Here is a 22,159-nt window from a genome sequence, read left to right as displayed (position 1 = left end):
ATAGGTTTTCATTGATCACTTGCTTTTCACTACCTCAAGACAACAATGTGTTTGAACACAGCTCATTTAAAGATCATGGGGGCTCAGATGGACACAAATGCATTTTATATATAAACAATATGGGGGAAGGACTTTGAAAATGACAAATGTGTCAGTTTGACACAAGCAAAGAGCCTTGGTCCCACTTTCTTGAGGGTCGTTAATCTAGTTCATTTTGTGTATTGTGCTTTACTAAAAATATTGTTGTTACAGCTATTATCCGAGAGGAGCAATCAATTTCATAGGGAGGTATTTGATATGAGCTGAAGTGTTAATTATATTATAATTATTATATATATTATGGGTAGGTGAGCATTAGCAGGCACCCCAAATACGGAGGCTTAAGTCCTCCTGCAACGACCTCGGGTTTGGTTCCACCCGGGCCTTTGCTCTGCATCTTCCTCTCTCTCTCTCTCTCCCCATTTCATGCTGAATGTTGTGTCATTAAAAGCAAAATAAAAGACTTGTAAAAAGACAGAAAGAAAGTATTGGTGGATTGTTCTGCTGATTTAACATTTCCTTCTAATATCCATCAAGGCCTTAGATTTACATCAGTCAAGACTCGTTCAGAACCCGCAGATGAATTAATATCCATCTGTCCGTCTTACAAACCTGCCTCCTTGGAAAAATTGTGTCGATTGCTTTCATATAGTCGACCAGCAAGCTACAACTTCATCACACCTGTCGCCTCTTGTAAATACGGAAGTTTGAATTCATTCATAGTTTCATCTGGGTGCACTTTGGTTTGTGCATTTGTGCTGCAAGTGTCTTCTGCTCTGCTCATTGGAGCGGAAAGCAGCTGTTGTGAATGAGCTCTCTGTCGCGTCAATAGTGTGCTGGCGTGCAGAAAGCCCTCGAGCACTTCAGACCAGAGCACATTTGACAAGCATCCCGTCGGCCACAAGGGGGACTGGTATTAAAAAAAAACACCAGCCTACCATCACATTGGTACACACACATGCAGTAAAGCGGGTTGTCGATTCCTCTCCTGTGGAGCTTGCTCTTCCTGTTTTTCTCACGCTTCTCAGTGAGAATCTCCTTTTCTTCTCACCTTCATTTCCTCCTCTTCTCCCTCGCTCCCTCCCTCTCTCTATCATTCTCTCTTTGTCTCTCCCCTCGCGCCGCACATCTTTTACAGTGACAAGTGATCATACAGCTGGTTGCCCCTGGTGATCAAAGTGGACAGTCAGCCAACCAATGAGATCAATTCGGCTGCCTCTCTCACACACACACACACACACACACGCGTGCACACAGACTCATCTGTTTGCACTGATAATGGCTGTTCCAGGTTCTGATGACGTCAAAGCCAGATATTACAAGTCAACCCTGCTGTTTGTATTGTTGCTGCACTCACTCACACACACACAGACACACACAGACACACACTTGAAGCTTTTCCTTCATTACCCTGAAAGAAAGAAACAAAAGAGAGACTGGCACATACATGAATGAGCATCCATTGAGAACAAAAAGCCACACGTGCACAAAGCTCTCAAGCTTTCTCATACACACTACGAATGTTTGTGTGTATGTGTTATTTAAATATAGCTGTTCAAAAACCCACTGTACACCATCAATAAACCTATGAGGTCATGATTGACTCCTGGTGGCTGGCTGCAGTTTAGGTCATAAACCCTGCCTCCTCCATGTTAGCGGACACGTCTCTAAATTGAGGGTTAATGTGACTCTGACTCTGCCAGACGTCTAAATATGCAACTGTTTCTAACTTTAAAAGGGGATAATATTTCAATATTATGGTCACGGCTCATTGATTGACGTTTTTCTTTGCTTAGCAGTGAAGTCATATCACTTCCACTTTATCTCGTTAATAAAGATACATTGTACAAAATAAACGACAGATACGATCTAATCAACAGTTAGGAGTTATTATAATAAACCAAAAATCAGGGAATGCATTAGTGAAGAAATGACTTGTACATCATGTTCATTGATACACAGCTGTTTTCATTCATGCTGAATACTGTGTCTGAATGGTGGGAAGAGAAAAATGAAGCTGAACTGAAATGATGAAAAAGGTCTGAGGTGTGTCTGTGTGTTTGGTTGTGTGAGAGAGAGAGAGAGCGAGAGAGCCTAACATGTGACTGAAGGCAGAATGGACTAATAAATAGGCTAATGTACATGCAGGTGCACACAAATACACATGCACAGCACCACAACCACAACACAGAAAGAAGGTGTGTAGTTAATTTGATTGGAGGAAGTAAGCTTGTGAATCATCTGGCAGCTGAGTTCACACACTGAGCTGTATTTGTGTGTATAGGTGTGTGTGTGTATGTCAAGGTTTGACTATCAGGCAGTCCCTGCTTGCCGTTACCTGCGGCAACAATGATCTCAATTCCTCCAGCATGAACCTGTACAACTATGTCAGCTTAGCTCCACTTTCTCTGCAGCAGGAGTGGGTGTGTGACCATGTGTGTTTTCCACCAAGCATATATTCAAACACACACACACACACACACTCGCAAATGCACACACACAAAGTGTAAGACGAAGATAGAAAGAGAGACTAGAATAGGCCGACAAGGTGACAGTGACACATTTAACATTAGGACTGACAGCAGCCATCGGTGCTTCTCAATGTCAAACTGAAAGCACATTTACCACAAAAGGCTGTTCTGTCATTACATTGTTCTGATTTACTGAAAGCAAACATCCACCTACAGCCAAGGTGTGAAACAAAGATGTCATGCAGCTGCGGTAGACATTGTTTTTTTGTTCTCATCATACAATCATACACAGTGAAAATTATAGAAGAGGCCAAGAGGTCACGGAAGGAAAACAGAGCAGAATGCAACGCAGCAGCAAAATAACCATCAAGAGGGGACAAGATGAAAAATCTGATCCCTTATCTATGCTGCTTCACCTTTGGGTGTCGGGGGTGGATGCTGGATCTAATCCGGGCTGATATTGCCGATGGGTGGGGTACACCCTTGATAAAACAAGGCAAATGCAAATTGTGTCCATTCACAGAATAAAGCCTGATGTTAACCGGTGTTAGTGGTTTTTGACCAGTGGGGAAGGGGCTCAATTAACATTAGCCCAGTCTGCACGTCTTTGGAAAGTGGGAAGCAGGAGTACCCAGAGAAATCCCACAGAAGCATGGGGACTGGGGAGACAATGGAAACTCCACAAAGAAAGACCAGAGCCAAACAAGGACTCAAACCAAGAGCTGTGTGAGGCGTCAGTGCTAACTACTGTACCACAGTGCATCGTCACAAATCATTGCAATCCATACCTGTGGAGATAGGTGTTTCAGTGTAGACAGTAAGTCATTACCCTCCCTTGAGTGATGCTACTGACATGGCTACAAAAGCAATGTGTTGTCTATCACTCTGGAGGCTGAAGGTACCATTTTCTCCCCCAAGGTCTCTCGTCTCTTTAGAGGGGGTGGGAGGGAAATGAATGATGACCAAACTGACAGACATGACCAACAACTCCTGCCACCTTTATAAAACCTTGAGCGCTCTGGGCTCCTCCATCAGTGACAGGCTGCTCCATCTCCAGTGTGTGAAGAAATGCTATCCCGCCGGCCTTTCGTGCTTGCTGCTGTCAGACTGTTCAATCACCGGTGGTCTCAATGGACAGAAACAGCTGCTGGACTCAAAGTAAATTGGATTACATATGTGTAGCCGATGCCTCAAGAGCGATAACTGTCTGGGTTCATTCAATCATTCATTCTCGGCCTGCCTTTTCCATGTTAATAATTCCCCGCTGTTGAGTTCTCCTAAACCTGAGTTGTGGAAACGACTGCAGTTCCAATGCAGAACCTTCTATCTGAAGCATAGACTGTATATAAAGATGGAGAAAATGACAGCTCCCATCAGTGAAGCCAAAGCCTTTGCTGCAGTTTAGGTAATAAACTCCACTTCCTCCATGTTGGTTAAAGGGGCAGGGACCAAATAAAAATTTTTACAAATTAAATACGTTTTCTTCAAAGATGGTTTCTGTTGATGTATGTTACATCAGTTGTAAATTCGGTTTGATTAGTTAATCGATGCTATGCAAATTATGTCTAATGTCATGATTGACAGCTGAGTCTGACAAAGAAAACCTTGTTTACCCCAAGGCCATGTGACAGCAACGTGTGGCATTGGCCAATCAAAGTTTTGCAAATCCAAAGCCATAATTCTACCGTTAATCTCAAGGTCATCCGTTTTTAAAAATCCATCAACGTAGTTTTATTGACCAGTGTCTGAGAGGCTGTCACATTCATGTGATGCTCAAACATTCAGTTTCATCTTCTGATGCAACACCTGCTGTGGCTGAAGCTGGTTTATCAATAGACCCAATATTAAACCCCTCTTTGATAAATAAAGCAACTTAATGATCGGGTGACAATGGAACAAGCTTTTGTGTCATCACCTTTATTTCACACCTGTATTGACCAATCTTCATAAACAGGGAGGTGACAAGTGAATGCCAGACGAACCCAGAACACCAGGACAGTCTCCATCACTGCTTTTCTTTCGGCTTAGAAAACAAGTACAGTGGAGCTGACTTAAATGGAGGCTCTGAGTTGGCCCTAATGGTTTTGAGTGATTGCATTCTGTTAGAGACAATATTAAAACATCTCTCACAAGATCGGGGCAAACACAAACCTCCCTGAGCAATCTAATCTTTTGTTGCTGCTCGGAGAACATTGCACACTGTGAGGGGTTTTATCTGTAGAATTCAACCTCTTTTTACAATTTTTATTATCCCTGTAATAAGATCAGTGGCAAAAGTCTAAATACAAGTGGATATGAACAGCAAGGTCTATTCCAATGAAATCAAGGAGGGAAAAAAAACATTTGAAAAACCCTCAGTTCACGGAAAAGATTTGGAGCTAAATGTTTTGGAGTCTGTGTGCGATGGGTAGGAGCAGCTCATGCACACACACACACACACACACCCCAAGCACAAGGGCTAATACTGACAAAGCCGGGACAAGGACATATATATAACGCTCCAAATAACGCCATCACTGCGTAGACCAAGTACACACACATTGACACACATGCGCCATTATGTTCATGTGATCTGAATACAAAGTCATCTGCCTAAACTGTGTTTCATTGTCTTGAGGCCGGTGAAAAGATAGGCCAGCTGCACACACACACAAAATGAGAATGAGATATGGATGAAGAGGGAGAGAAGGAGAATTGCGCTTTGATGGAAAAGTTCTGGGCATTCTCCTGCCTCAGTTCCGAGCATGCGCCCCTTGGTTCTTAGGCAGAAACATTTAATCTGCGGCATATTCCATTATACTTAACAGGCTGAGGGGCTTTAGTGCCGTGGGAGTCCAACGCATAACCTCAGCATGACACAACCAGGTCAATGAACCAGGTGGAAGATGTGAGCAGATGATATAACCAAACCTTTTGTCGTCGTCTTAAATTGCATATAAAACAAATGAACTGTCCAGGAAACAATATTTTAATTGATCTGTATAAATGATGCGTATCATTTGAGATGGACAGATGAATGTAGGCATTTTGTAGCTAAAGTATATTAGTAGTAATTTAAAAATTATTTTATTATTAAAAATCCATCACGACTGCAAAATTTTGATGTTGTCACCAGTGGGTTTTATCAATGTTTGGTCTCATCTTCTATCAAAACACACAAACACCCCCCCGCGCACTCACGCACGCGCACACACAAAAATGAGGGACAAAGAGCTAAGAGGCTCCTTACTCGCGTGTCTTCCTCATTTTTTGGGAGTGCGCACTATATGCCTTTGTTGCAAATTGTGTAGGCTTAAATAGCACTGTTGCCACGGCAGCAATTAAGTGCCAATTATAGTCTGTATTCTCACTGTGACTCTGACAGCAGAGGATGAAGCAGAGGAGCAAAAGAGGGAAGCAGCACTACAGGAAAAAGCCTAGTCCTCCCTGCAATTAAGACATAAATCCAGAGACCTGACGCGTTAAACAGAATTTAGTCGGAAAGCTAGAGACAACACAACCAGTCATCCAAATGGGGATGTGATGAACGGGCTCCATTCCACCAGCAATCCCATAACAGAAACATGCTCGGCAGGACAAAATAAAACATTAACGTTGACATGAACCAGTGAATGGAGGGTGAGACAATTTCAGGTAACTTTGCATTATGATTACAATATATATGGGTTAAATTCATGCCATATTCCAGAACTGAATAAAGGCTTGGAATCAAGTAAAAATGATGGTTGACTGAGATGATTAAAACTAAGTATGTGAGGCAAAACAAGTGAAATCTCTGCAAACATTGTTTTTTGTATTTGAGTTTTCCTTCTTAAAAACCGAAATAACAGAATGATAACAGAAGATTTGCCATTTCAAAACTTGGCGGACGGGAATGGTTAATGTTTTACGCTGATTTATCTCATATTATGTTCAATATTTGTTGTATGAATGCTTATGCTTAAACTGATTTTGTGTCATCTACCTGCTGAAAGCTAAATTGTTGACTAGCATTCATAACAATGATGCTTGATGACCTGATTTCCCCTGAGACAAGAGAAACAGTGTGGGAGTGGTATCTGTTTACATTAATCACCATGGAAACAGCTTCAGCCTTTGTGTGTGCGTGTGTGTGTGAGTGTGAGTGTGTGAGAGTGTGTGTGTGTGTGTGTGTGTGTGTGTGTGTGTGTGTGTGTTTGAGGAAGTGCACGGACTCTGGTAATTCAATGCTGTGTGAGCAAGCCAGAGACTGCGTTTGCGTGTTCCTGGTATGTTTGTGTGTATGGACGTATGTGGGTGTGTGCGAGAGAGAGAGAGAGAGAGAGAAAAAACATATGTCAAAATTAGGAACTGCACATGAATGAACAAGGATCAAGTAGAGAGAGAGCAGCGGATTTTTCAAGGCTACGATGCAACACAAAAGAGGAGAGATAAGAAAACATGATAAATGATACCAAGCAACCTGTCAGGCCGCATCACGGCTCACAGCAGTAAATGAGAGTTAACTGCTGCGATCCAGCAGAACAGTCACTACAAGAGCTAATTCACTCAGACTTTTCTTGTTAATGTCAGGATGGGCTACAACAAGGGGGATTCTACTCGCTACTTGATTCACCATCAGACGTATAATATCAACACTGCCTCGGAGAACTTGACTTTATGATTAATAATTAAGTCTGTGGTGTCGACAGAGTCTTGAAACCCTCTTTAAAACTGCATTAGCAATGTTCGATATCAAACACTTTGCAGAACTCATCACCTCTGCAAAGCATTTTAGGACTAATATGGTTTCCTGGCCAGGGATGAAACAGTTACCGGTCCCACTGTAACCACAACCGACAATACCGAAGGTTAGCCTTACCATTTCCAATTTTAATTAGTAAAACTACGATCAATTATCAGGCTTGGAAAATCACTCAAGTTAGCGACAGTCTCTCACAGATAGATGGAGGCCCGTTACTCAATGTGGGTTTGTTTTGTATGTATGAAAACATGGCGGAAGGCAGTGAAAAAAATTCCTTTCACTGTCTTCTTAAATCTCAAAATGAAAGTTGTGTACGGAGTCGCTTCAAATAATCACACACCCAGAAGGCGTGAGGACACAAATGAAGCTTGTCGAAGCAGCTAGCAGAGGAGCTAGCAGCCATGAAGGGATCTAACAGTATTAAATGACTTTACATCCACAATAAAACAGCAGATCATCCTTTTATCAAAGAGCAGAGAGAGACGGCTGTTTTGATGAGAGAGCAGCAGGTGACTCAGCAGTTCGTCTCCTCTGACCTTGGAGATTCCTCCTCTCACCACAAACACACACACACACTCACTCACGCACAGATACACACACAAAGAAGGGGCCCACAATAGCATCAAATGTGCTATGGTGTGCCAGCACTGCAGCAGAGACTCCTAGTGAATATTACAAGTGCCATGCAGAGGGAGAGAGAGAGAGAAAGAGAGAAGTAGAGAGGCATACAGGAGAATGGGGGGAGGCAGAAAGAGGAGAGTCAACGAGCAAGACAGCATTCCATCACTCGTCCTTTTATTCAACGCCTGGAAATAAAAAAGATATGACCTAATAAGCTGAAGGCCGACCCAGCGGTGCTCTGCTCTGGTTTCAGGTTCGGAGGCAGTGAGGAGAATATTAAAGTGGATTTGTCACGAGATGAGAAGAAAGAGTCTTTCATCAAATACGGTCCGAGGCTGCATCCATGCTTTCTCTGTCTACATCAGCTTTTGGACTCTGTGTTAGGTTTTGATCCAAGTCGATACTAACATATCACATGACCGCTCACAGACACTTGGCATGTATGTGCTTTTGTACACGGGAATTGACGCCAATTGCTTGGAGAGGTCACATGTATGGAGCTATTGTACATTACCATTCAAACTCAGCACATATCAGTTGCTGATCCCAGTGACTCAAACCTTGTGGATTATAGAAAAGTCATTCCTGCCTTTTTGATAGTAATGCAAGTGGATCCTTAAGAGACTGGGACATGTGAGAGAACATAACATGAAAACAGTTTTAATTTGACAAAATAAAAGAGAAAAACACATCAGAGCTACAGCAGCTGTACATCACCTATTGGGGGACTGGGGATTTTAACTGCACGTCTCACACACTGTGAGCAAACATCACTTTATTTGCTTATGATACAGCCCTTTCATTATGTTTCCATTCCCTTTATCTTAACAGAGCGGAGTGTGGTGCAGAGGCAGGAGGCCAACGTATCGACGTCCTCCGAGTACTCTGTTGGCCACTGTAGAAGTGGAAAGTGTTGCGAGTATGCACAGTACAAAACAGATTCATAATTCAGAAGCTCGACACCAATTCTCCATGTTTTCGCAGCTGAAAATCAATCTTGCATTAGCTGACTGGCATCAGCTCATTCATGCTTCATGATCACAGGCTCACTCATCCGCTGCAGGGTTTGATAATTAATGTCCAGTAATATTCATGCAGGTGAACAGCACCGCCATTATAATGTTCTTGTGATTACAAAAGATGGATTAGTACCCCCTGCATAATCACTGTCGCTGTTTTGATTCTTTAATTAAGAGCTCCAAAACTGTTTCAAACCAAAAGTTTTGCTAAATAATGAATTGCAACAACATGCTCTATTTGGAAAAACAACTATAGTCCCACTTTGCTAACTAGTGTAGTTCGACAGTCTACCTTTAACCACTGAAATCTCCTCAGTTCCTCTTTGATTTCAAGTGATAACTGAGCCAAATTTGAAGAAATTCTCTAAAGGCAGAAGTGAGACATCATGTTCAAGAGGCCCAACGTGAAAAGATTCTCACCAGGCCTTTTTTTTAAATTGTGTTTAAGAGAGTGTTTTGTGAGGTCACAGTGACCTGGTCCTCTAACAGGTTCTCATTGGGTCCAAGTGAACGTTTGTGCCAGATTTACTTGAGATATCATGTTTAATTGCGACTGATTGATAACTTGAAAACAAAATGTTTTCAGCCATAAAAGCTTCACAGGCTGCTCTATGAGAACATGAATGAGTGTGACTGAAGGGCTTACAGCTTCACCACAACATGCTCTTATATGTAGTTCTTTGTCTGCAGTCTGGCACATCTTCTCACCAATAGAGACTTAGAGGTTTGCTAAAGAGCTTAGAAATAAAGCTGCCTCTATTATATTGGTTGTATCAGTATAAACAAACAAGGCCAATGCAAATAATTGAGGGTGATTTTCTTTGGAGGTTAGGCTTAAGACAACGCTCAGTAATTCCCATGACCAACACGCGTACGTGCTGATACTTGTTTTTCCCTCTGATAAAAGTATTTTCCCAGCAGCTCTGCTGTATCGCTTCCAGGCATAAAACTAGCCAGATATACTGTCATCACACCCCCGACACATGCAGGAGAACAGGTGTTAGCAGAGCTGTGTCACACCTAAACAGCTTTATCTTGGCTTTGTTCAACCAATTACAAATTAATATTATAACTGTGACGTCACAAAAATGACTGGTTAACACGGAAGCATAGCAATGGGGTTTTGTCATTATGAGCAGACGGCTGCTGAGGGTGCGGCTGGCCTCGAGGTTACAGAGAGGGGAGGGGACACACCAGCAGCCAATCACGCTCGCTTAGTGACTGTGGATGGTGGCGTCATCGACATACCTGAAATGGGAGAGCTCCACGAGGTAATAAGGGAATACATGATGATCATTTTAATTGATGAATCTGGAAACTTTTCAAGGACCCAAATTTCACAACCTCAGATCTACCCTCACTTAGCCAACCAGTGGAGATACCGTGAAACAGTTCAGAACATAATAAAGTTGTTTTTTACACTTTAGCTTCTGTAGGAATGAAATGTGTAGATTAGTAAATAGGTATTTAAAAAAAGAATTGGACAGAGGGCAAGAATTTTTGGCAGGAAATCCTCATAGGCTTCATTTATATCCTTCTTAAAAGAGTTGACTGCAGACTATGGCAGACTAATACAGCCATCGCCCATAAATCAATTGACCGGGTTTATCAGACACAACAGCTGCATCAGAGTAATACAAGCTTTTTCTCCTGAAACTATATTGTTCCCTCCTTGAAGGTCAGGGACAAAGATATACTGGGGAGTTGTGCTTTATGTTCTAAAGTCATTCTAATCTACTGCCGCACCTGGTAAATGTTTCACAAATTTCAGTTCACAGGGCCAAAACAGTTCTACTGACTTAACTTGATTTGAAGACCTGTTGAGCAGGCAATAAATGGACCTATCAGAACACATCAGTTGTGTTTTATAGTTCCACTTCTCAGTCACAAGTGGTACAGTCACAACCTTTGACAGTTGTCGAGTCCCACACTGTGTCACAGGCTCAGCACCACTAAAATAATATATAAAGCTATGTCTCCATTAATAAGAGAATTGAAGTCATTTTAGAGTAACCCAGTTTTTAGTAAAGTAACTTTTGAAAGAACTAACCAGTAAACTGCAACTTCGTCCAAATGACTGGAGAGTTCGGCTAGATTGAGATGACTAGACTGATGATGCATGCAAAATTTCTCACACACACCACAACACAAACAGCTGGATCTGTGTGTGTGTGGTGCATTGTGTTCTGTTCAAGGACAACTTGTGTAAATGGGCCAAGCTTAGCCAGACACACACACACACACACACACACACACACACACACACACACACACACACACACACACACACACACACACACACACACACACACACACACACACACACACACACACACACACACACACACACACACACACACACACACACACACACACACACACACACACACACACACACGTCTCAGTGAAAGTAGGTCTGCTATAATACAGAACAAGCCTCCAAGCTGCAAGTGTGCGTGTGTGTCACTTATGTGAAGGGTAATGCTGACTAGAACAGGAACAACAGAATATTTTACATTAACTTTGATATGTTTTAAACAATATTCGTGTGTGTTTATGTGTGTGTATATTTGTGTGCGCAGTAGGCCCTAAATTACCTGTCCAGAAGACAGAGTGTGTGCTGGCCAGCAGCGGAGATTCGGCTGCGCTGCTTCCATTAACGCCAGCGATCATTCACAATCTGATGGGCAACGGCTAGCTGTTGCTAAGGCAACCTGCCAAATATGCCTGCCAAATATTATTTGGGTGCATGTTGCTACTCGATTACTGATCACAGTCATCTGATTGCATTCGGACGGAGACACAGGAAGGTTTTTACCGGGAAAGTCGATTTTAAAGTAAGATGAGCAGCTGTGATTTTTTAATAAATAAAACACATGAATTGGTGGATAAAGATCCACCATGTTTAGAGCTTTTTATGGAGGATGCAAAGCCATATATGGTAAAGGGGTTCCCACTTGTGGTCACTGATTCATCTGCTGTAAAATAATCATTCAATTGCTCCCTCATATATAGATAAATCAAGGTTGGAGGTGGAAGTGAACAAGTGGTCTGCTGCAGTAGAAGTAAGCTGCACAAGGTGTTCATGTATAGAAAAGGACACCACCCCTGTGTGTGAGCGCTCCCACAGGACCTCCGGATGTGGTCTGAGTGATTAGATCTCAAGACACATTGAGGACACACTCGGGTGCATTTACACCTATACTTAGAGCTCTCCACTTGATGATGTGCCTTCTGCTACATGTTCAATTTAGTAATCTAGACATCTTTGCAATGGAATTTAGCCCAACCCATTTTTAGGCCATGCCCTTTATAAAACAGTTCCCAATTTGATCTATGTTTTTAAATAAATGGTGAATTTCATCTGATGCAGGGGTTCATGGATTTCTTCTTTTGTTTTTGTACTTTTCACAGCCTGTTTATTGCTAACCAAAGCCTAATTACAATACAACACTTAAACAACCGTTCTGTGTACTAGGTTGAAAGTGGAGGGTTAATGCTAAAAATGGTCTGTCCTCCCAAAGCCAATGTGAGTGACCATCATCCTCAGTCACACATGCTACCTCCATCTGTCACCTCATCACGGGGCGCTTACTGACAGTGATTAACACAAACCCAAAAATCAGGAGGCAGATAAGTCGGTGGAACCGCATCAAGAGTTTCAGGACCGTTAATCGTGCTTCTCGTCATCAATTTGATTATTCAAGGGGTAAGACAGTTTGTAACAGGTCGGCCACATTTGCAAGAAAATGACGACCACTGACTAGCTGAACAGAACAATTTAACTCTCAATATGTGCCACGTGAGGATTTCTAATGTTTTCACCTGTTTGTTTGTCAGTTTGGAAGTTGTTTGAAGCAAGATTACAAAACAACAACGGAATACATTTGCACGAAACTTGTGCTATGGTTCAGGGAAGAAACCAATACATTTTGGTGGAAGGAATATTTTTCACTTCCTTAAAGATGGACATTTTCACAGTTTTCTCAGGGAAAATTCATAGACCTTGATATGAAAAAATCTGACATAATGGATTTAGGGGACTGATGTCTATAGGGGTGTGAAATTTGGTGTGGCTTGATTAAATATAAGGGGAATGGTAGACATATCGTCCCTGCTCAGTGCCATTTTAGCTTCTTTTCTTTGCCCCCATTTAATTGTTTTGTTCTAGGACAGACAGACATAAACTACTGATAAGGCAGCTGAGGTCTTCCTTATTCATATATAATTTTCTATCACTAATATAATGCACGTGTATCATACAAGATACAGTCACACATGTACCTACATGTCTGTTACCTGAAGTCAGTTTGACAGACTGAATCTAATAAGCTGGGGAGGCCTCACTTTCACCAGCCCAGTCAAACCGGTATAAGGTTGCTGGGGATATAAAAGAGTTCTGTATTAAAGGGTGACATCAAAAGTAACCCACATTACTATTCAGCACTGCATCTGTGAACGACGCTGGATATAGCTTTTATTGCAAAGTCTCGCTCGGAAAATCAATCATAACCGGTTCGCTCGCTCTCCGCCGTCGCAACAGGAGATGAGAAGAAAGACGGGAGAGCTCAGATCTCTGTGTTCCTGCGGTGGACAAAGCCTCACAGAGAGCGAGAGAGCGAGAGAGGAGAGATGGACAGACCCAGACCGAGACACACCGACTGATGATTCATTGTGAAGTCTGTCCCACATCCTCTCCAAGGTGAACCTTTAACACTGCTGCAGCAGACCAAGATCATAAACATAATTTGTAGTGTACATTGGACATGGAAATGCTTTACAGTTCAAACACAGGAAGAAGATGGTGTTGTTTCAGAGCAAAAGCTTTTACAAGTGTGTGGTGATGGCAGATGGTGGAAGGAAGGAAAGGCTGATTGATAAATCCCTTCCAACATATTTCTCCAGGACACCATTAGGGGCCCCGAGGCCACCCCCTGAGGCATACATGTGCTTCAACCCCACACAGATTTATTTTCATTACCACTGCGTTATCTCTTCTTCTTCCTCCTCCTCTTCCTCCTCTGCTCTGGTATTTTCTTATTGCACTGCCTCAGTCGGCAGCAGAGCCTTGAGGGTAGAATATGCTAAGCTGCTTTCAGCTGCTCTGGATCACAGCCACCAGGGCAAGCTCTGGAAGTTTTAAGCAAAAAAAAAAAAAATAAATAAATAATGTCCTGTCACTGCTTCGTAGACATTAGGATCTTCATCACTTCTGGTCGCCTGTTCAGTGGAGATACAATTTTGAAAAAAAGGGTTTTCCGTTAACTGCTTCAAATATTTGATGTGGTTCGGACTCTGAAACCACAGAACCTGATTGTGTCTCCAATAAGTGCTGTGTAATAGGGAATCTGTAAATGAAAGTGAAGCTAGGTTGAAAAAAATAAAATCTAATGGCACTAGGTCCTTAGTGTGAAATGTTAAGGATATTTCCCCCCTGACCTTCAACCCATGTTGATCCTTCGATAACCCTGACAATTTTATGTCAGAGGTAAAATACGCAACCACAGAATCTCATTAGCCCTCAGGGGCTGCTACTGGAATGACATGAGTTATGGTGAATCTGCAAATGAAAAAGAAGCTAAGTAAATCACTGTAATGGTTTGCAGGCTGCAGGCTTTTTGGTCCTCTGTAAGAGAGCCCTCCATGTGTACGTTTTCATAAAAAGATGCACATGCATGAAAGCTCGATGTAAACCTGCGAGCAATGTCATGACAGGAACCACGAGACTTGCTGACACGTTCTAAGCGCTCACTCATCACAGTGTGGTGCCTCTCTGCTAAGAGAGGAGCAGCAATAGATGTATTTAGGCCAAAACTAAGGCAACATGTCCTCTGTTGACTTGACTGACGTCCTTGATCGCTACAACATGGTCCCCCACCAAGCACTAAATTCACCATAGCGAGCATTTGGTAAACGTGGTGTCCCAGCAGGCTGTGTCCTTCCATTCCCTTTGGAGTAGCAGATGTTGTTGTCTAGACCCTTCAGGATTGCGCAACACGACTGAAACCAAATCCTCCAGGAGAAACAAACTGTAGCAATACAATCGAGTGTCATGTTTCTGCAGCTGCACCACAAGAACTGCATTCATTGTTCCTTTCTAATAAAGGATGAGGAAGTGTAATGAAAGAAATGTCATGCATAGGTCACCAGGAAACAGCATTTTTTCAGAAGAAAATGGAATGTAATGTGTTTTAGATGCATAACGTCAAGCACACTTTTTATGTGTGACAAATGATACAGCATGAAGTAAATGCTACAGTAATAAACCAAAGAACTGAACTGAAAAATACAATTTTAAGTTTTATGAAAACAGGCTGAACTAACACACACATTATTTCGGCATGCTCCGTTATTTACATTGTATTAGATACATTTTTTCCACGTCAAACCTGTCAAATGTTTCTCTGGACACCTTCTCAGACATGTGCCTATGTTTACATACATGAACAGCAACGTACCGGCGTGTGCCACAACTGCACAGAGACAACAGGCTTTCAGCTTGGGGCCATTATAAGCTGGATGTGGTCGCTGAGAGGCTTAAAATAGAGCGCTGATCCGATAATGGACTAAAGTTTATGATCATTAATATTCAGAGGTCTGTACACACGTGTCAATCTGTGCATTGAGAAGGATGGTGCCACTCCCCCTTTGGGCGCACACACAAATGCAAGTCTCTCTATGGTTGTGGACATTCAAAATGCATTCCCTGGCCCCTTACCCTAACTTTAACAACCACAGCTAAATGCCTAAACCTAAATCATACCTTAACCCTGATTCTGACCCTAAAACAAAGTCGTAACCCTAAATAGCCCATTTGATAGCCCACAGACTGCACAGTATTGTGTGTGTGTGTTTGTGTGTGTGTGTGCGTCACAGTATAGCTCAAATTTCATAGCACTGAGATGCTAAACCAAGAGCAGCACATTCAACGTTAATCTGCGTTGAAACCTTAATCTGTGTATGTAACTAGCAGGTAAGCATTGATGTCAACAATGATGTCAAATTCAATGATGTCAATAACATTAGCATCACCAACACCGTCATCAACACCGCAACAATAACAGCAGCCATGCCTTTCAGGGACCATTCAAGGCGAACACACCCTTGTCTCCTTGATGTAGCACTGGCTTTTATTCTCACTGGTAATAATAGCATGTTGTGAAAGCACAGAGTCTCAAGGAGTACATGACTAAGGTGTGCACAGCATCAGTAACAGGATGGATCACGTGTTACCATCTGTTACCAGGTAACCAAATGATTGACCTTGTTGACTTCTATTAACGATATCATCAGCCAGCATGAAAGTGGAGACAACACCAAAACCATGAGTAAGCAATAACCACCAACGGGGGTTGATGGCATCCTCCACCCAATGTCATCGCCTAACAACAATAACAAGTAACAGCAGCCAATCACAGCTCAATATGCTGGGACTGAAAGAAAAATTGGCAGAAGACAGAGAAGAAAAAGGAAAGCTTATTGGAGTTGAGCAAAGGGACACACAGGGAGATGTATGACATAAAGAGCAGGATATAGAAAGAGAAGGGGGGGGGCTGTGCAGTCCCAGAGACAGTGACGAGAACAGTGCCAGCAGCGGGGAAGTGGAGCATCAATTAAGGGCAGCGTGCCCTAGATGGCACGGTGACATTCCCACAATGCATTCCCATCCTGGCCACCACTTTACTTTCTGCTCAAACATACACTTTGCCTGTGTAGAGGGCTTTCACCTGACTTCATCTGGACCCCTGAGCTGAACCCAGAGTACTAAATATGGAGCTAATGCAAAGTGTAGCACACACTGTGTTGAGTCCTAGGAAGGTACCTAAAAATGGCTCACAAGGACATTTTCCCCTGTGATTTTCAATTTCCTCCAGCTGAGAGCTGCATACCTGAGGAACACAGGCACGCACGTACACACAGGCACGCACGTACACACAGGCACGCACGTACACACAGGCACGCACTGGCACTCCTGTCGGTATTGAATTATTGAATGGTGAGCAACAGGGACACAGACAGAATATACACCAGGGGAGGGTAATAAGACACTGAGGAGAGCCGCATGTACATGTGTGTTAACATTCTCACACACACACAAACACACATCTGCCAGCATGAGTTAAGATTGGTGAGATTAATCCTGTGTTAGGGCAGGTGGAGGAGGTGATAAAGTGCAGACACACACACACAGACACACACACACACACACACACACATACACGCACACACACACACTGGCCAGTAGATGAGACAAAACATGACGAATCAGTGTCACTTTTGTGACAACGTGTCCTCTCAGCACAGAATGTTTCCGTGTCAGCCCTTTTGAGCTGACGCAGAGAATTCAAAGCAGCAGTAACACGGAGATTAATCTTAAATTCAATATTTCCCACATGTGTGTCTGCACCTGAACTCAGCGCCGCTGCTCATCAAAGGGACTTGTCCCCCCTGCAAACACTCAGATCCGTATCTCAGTCGCTGACAATTTCACAAGGGCCAATCATGACATCAGCGGGCCCTTTCCGAAAACAGCAACACAATTTTTATTGGTTCTATGCTTCTGCTTTTATTTCTGTTCTTTGTCTCATGCAGATGATCAAAGCTTTTATTTGTTGCTAATTTAAGCACTGTAACCACCTCTCCTCTTCCTCATTCGGCAGAGAGAGAGAGAGAGACCAGAGAGAGAGAGACCAGAGAGAGACCAGAGAGAGAGAGAGAGAGAGACAGAGAGAGACCAGAGAGAGAGAGAGAGACCAGAGAGAGAGAGAGAGAGAGAGACCAGAAAGAGAGAGAGAGAGACCCCTTCTGCTGATACATCAGGTTCAAGCATCCGTCAGCAGCTCTGGTTAATGTGTGTCTGCAACATGGCCGACTCGGATCATCGAGTCCTGTACCAGTGTGCATCCAAAGCGTGTCTGTCTGGGAGTTTCAGATCCGGTCCAAACCCCCCCCCCCCAGCTTGGTGTCCCATCCTGTGACTGAACTTCCTCTTATTCAGGGGAAGTTTTGCTAATCCATGCATAGTTAATCCAAATCTGTATCTCCCCCCCCCTGCCAACCCACTAGGATGCCGTCCAACCAGACGCATGAAAACAAACAGGCACTGACTGGCTGTCGGAGGTTTACGGGGCGTTGAATATTAATCATGTCATTTCGTAGGAAAATTGTTGGGATTTCATAATGTGGCTACTGTAATAGGGATTAACAACTGCAGCTCAATTACTTATGTGCAATGTGATAAATAAGCCCTGCAAGCTCAAGGTTACGCCTAAAACAGATAGGGAAAATACTGGAGATGCTAAATGATTAAATATTAACGCTAAAAGTAATGGTTAACAAGTTCAAGTGGTTCATTAATGCCACAGGCAACGAATAGTATTTACAAATAATAGGCTACTACTAAAAGTAACAAGGTCAAACACTTATACGTTCAAACAGTTGGCTAACCCTTAATTTAATAAATAATTAGTTCAAATAGTGAGATAACCCTTAAAGTAATGATTAATATGTTCATCATGGTTATCAAATTCTAACATTCGTGGATAGCGAGTTCAAATTGCCATCTAATGCTAAAAGTAAATGACTACTGATTAAAATGACTCAAAGTGATGAATTCATTTTTATGGAATCGAAATTAAAGATAGCACATTTTAATACTTGGCTAAATGGAATGAATGAATGAGTTTAAAGTGTTGATAATAAATAAATGGTAATGTTATTAAGTCAATGTCGACTGCCACGAGGATTTCACTCAGCCTAACACTCTCAATGAAACCTCCTCAAATCAACCATTGCACTGATGGTAAAGATGATGCCATAACACTGGTAAGATGACAGTCCACCCACTGCTGCTCACACAATAAGCCTGGAGATGAAGAAACGTGGGGAACTGAGGGACATGTTCGAGTCTTTGTGGTACAACCGTAGAAAAAGACACACTGCCACACTGCCAACAAGTGCAGCGAGGTCCCAGTACAGTCAGAGGGACCAGTACAGCCAGAGGGACCACTGCCACAGACATGTTCCCCGGGCGAAGTGAGTCCGGAGCCCCGCGTGTACTCACGTGCCGAGCAGCTGCTTGAAGTCGAACCTCTTCTTGATGTCGTCCACTTGTTTCTTCCACGTCTCTCCTCTGCCGGCGTCTCCGTTCTCCCGAGCCATGGCGCTGCTTCGACCGGCCCGAGTGCGACCGACACCGAGGGATGCAAACAACGGGAGAGCGCCTGGTGAAGGAGCCGCGGGGGAATGGAGGTGAGCTGCCGGGTGGAGCGGGAGGTCTGGAGCGTGTCTCTGCTGCAGGACCAGATGAGTGTTCCCGCAGGTTGCTGTTTCCCTGCTACCTTCCTCCCTCTCTCCTCCTTCTCTCTCTCCTCCCTCCCTCTCTCCCTCTCTCTCCCTCTCTCTCTCTCTCTCTCCTCCCTCCCTCCCCTATTTCCTCTCCGGCCGCCTGGACAGCTGCCGTCAAGTCAGCTATAACAGAGCTGCACTTCCCCTGCACGTTGTGTTTGCGTGAAAACACAACATAATGTTTAGACTTGTCCTTTACCATCTCTAGAAATGACCATTAGGTGTTAAGGGTCTTATATTTTTTTGTATGTGTATAATTGACAGTTTTGTTTACCTCTGTCCTGTCATATTTGATCTTGTTTTAAAGGTTCAGTGTGTAAGATTTAGGTGAAACGGCTCTATTGGCAGAAATTGAATATATAACAATCCTATCAAGGTTTTCACTAGTGTGCTTCATCTAAATTGTACGAATTGTTGTTCTCTTTAACGTAGAATGGGCCATTTATATTTAAATACTTTATATTGACATCAGGAGTCGGTCCTCTCTATGGAGCCCGCCATGTCTTTTTTACAGTAGCCCAAACGGGAAAAACTAATACTTTGACCTTTTTAGTTTTTAAATCAAATTATAAATCTGTACTTTATGCATTTTTTCCCACTGAATTATATCAAATAAACAGATGACACAGAAAAAAACTAAGATAGAAACCAGACATATTATAAATAAGTCAAGATAAAAATATTAAAATGCATTAAACCAACATCATTATCACAAAAAATGTTTTGATGGTTTAGGACAGTCAACTGGTGTCTTTATATTTTATTGTGTAAAGATGTAGATTATAGCTTTATAGTAGTGTTTATTGATTTCGTAATATGAGACCTGATCAACATATAGAAAGAACAATTTCATAAGCCATGAAATGCTTGGAAATAATTCGATACATTTATCAAATCAAACTCAAATGCAAAAGGAGCGAGGTCTCCCCTTCAAAGTCTCAACTTTATTTTAATGACACAGTTTCGCAGTGAGGTTTTCTGTCATCACTTTCTTCAATACCTCGTTTCTCCAGTGCTTTTATTCTGAAGACAGCATCCCTCAACTTCCCGTACTACGCTGATTGCGGACGTGCAGCTTGACCGAGGACCTGATGTCACCTGCAACTGTCTAAACGTGGCTGACTGCAACATTTCCGTATTTAGCAATTCTTCATCATCAATTATATTATTTGTTAATTTAAGAGTTTCCTCTTATTAAGCTTTTACTACCTAAAAACACGAGTCTTATTTTGACTGGACATGTTGTCATAGCAATAAAGCGGGATGATGGGATGCTGCTGGCGCATCCTGTCCGACACAGAGAGGTACAGAGTGTGTCGTTGTGTGTGTGTGTGTGTGTGTGTGTGTGTGTGTGTGTGTGTGTGTGTGTGTGTGTGTGTGTGTGTGTGTGTGTGTGTGTGTGTGTGTGTGGTCAGCACGTGTTAGAGCTAAATTCGCAGTGCGCCAACTTGTGCCAGAAACAACAACAACCATTTTGCATCCGTCACAATTTGGGATCCCCACAGGCTCCAGCAGAGCCGCCCGGGGATCAGCAGTGACCCGGCGCAGCTGCACGTTCACCTGGGTTCAACTTGCAGGGGAGGTGGGGGGGCTGATCCCTGCACTCTGGCAGCTGCAAGGGGATGGGGTCAGCTCAGGCTACTCACGCACACACACCATCAGTGCACTTTGGCTTTGTTCCTTGTTGTGTGCGTGTGTGTGTGTGTGTGTGATAATGTAGACAGGAGAGAGGAGGGGAGGGGAGGAGAGGGGAGGGGGACAGCGTGTTGCAGCCTCAGCCACTCATGAGTATTCCGGCTGCAAACTACTGCAGCTCTTCCTTCGGCAGCATCCAAGGAAAACTCCCCTCTACCCCCCCACCCCCGTCCTGCTCTCCCATCCTCCCCTTCCTCATCCTCGTCCTCTAACGCTGAGTCAGCAACTCTGACCTCCACCTGATGAAAGATGATTACCCAGAGAGTGGAGAGGATAAAAAAAAAAAGAGATGGTTAAATAATAGAGGATGAATGTTCAGGGTGATGAAGGGGCAGACTTCTTGCTTGCATATAAACACATAAATTGTGGGTGCGCACTCAAGGCTGATTTTCGTTCTCACAACAAAAGTGACAACCTATTCAGACCTCGTTTCCTTTGTCTAAGCAGTTTCCTTTCATTAAAATTAACACATTTATCCACAGATTACATTTTTGGTTGTGGTACATTGTAGACTGCATTTCTGTAACACGTCATCCAACGACCCTGAATATCCTATAAATGCGTGGGATACTGTCAGATTAACAGATCTGATTCACACACATCTACTACAGATGAGCTCATTTCATCACATTAGCTCATCTGGATGCAGATCAGGTCACAGCGGTGAGCCATGGGTCTTTCCACAGAAGGGATCGTGGGATCTCTCAGTAAGAAAAGCAAATTTGGAAATGACAAAGTAGATGATGGTGGACTTTATGGTGTTTTGCATGCTGGCTCACTGAGAAGATTTTAGGACACAGCCAGTATCTAAATTTTGTACTTAATTCTAATTCTAACCAGTTTAAACTAGATTCCCACTGGAGGACTTGAGGCTGAATTCAGATTGTGATGATGACACTCATGTCTATGTCATTCAACCAATTCTATTGCCAGATAAGAATTTCAACCCTGACCGATTCTGCAAAGTTACCATTTTAAATGTCCAATATGTAACTTCAGCCACTAGGGGTCCCTCAAGCAAAACAATAACAAAAGAAATACTTGGATGACATCATGCAGCAGCGTGAGCTCATGGGACTTTTTGCCTTAGCCATCACTGCAGACGGAAATCTACCAGACGCGATTAAGGCGCAAATCATGTTCCCGGATTAAGTCATGTATTAAAATGTCATTCATGTTATGCAGCTCAGGTCACAGCGGTGAGCCATGGGTCTTTCCACAGAGGGGATTGTGGGATATCTCAA

At 43.0% G+C, this 22,159-nt stretch overlaps 1 protein-coding gene across 1 annotated transcript in view; it reads right to left on the bottom strand.

The window, feature by feature from the left end:
• The window catches only part of camk1da (calcium/calmodulin-dependent protein kinase 1Da), a 45,332-nt gene extending 26,167 nt beyond the window's left edge, over positions 1 to 19,165 (bottom strand). The window contains exon 1 of the mRNA XM_053415452.1: positions 18,937 to 19,165. Within this exon, the coding sequence (XP_053271427.1) occupies positions 18,937 to 19,034 (98 nt within the window). The 5' untranslated portion in view covers positions 19,035 to 19,165. The remainder of the gene's footprint in view (positions 1 to 18,936) is intronic.
• Between the last annotated feature and the right edge of the window lie 2,994 nt (positions 19,166 to 22,159).

This window comes from Pleuronectes platessa, chromosome 22 (assembly GCF_947347685.1).
Source record: "Pleuronectes platessa chromosome 22, fPlePla1.1, whole genome shotgun sequence".
NCBI classification, from domain to species: domain Eukaryota; kingdom Metazoa; phylum Chordata; class Actinopteri; order Pleuronectiformes; family Pleuronectidae; genus Pleuronectes; species Pleuronectes platessa.
The sequence above is the reverse complement of the archived record's forward strand: the minus strand, read 5'-3'. Positions and strand labels throughout refer to the sequence as shown.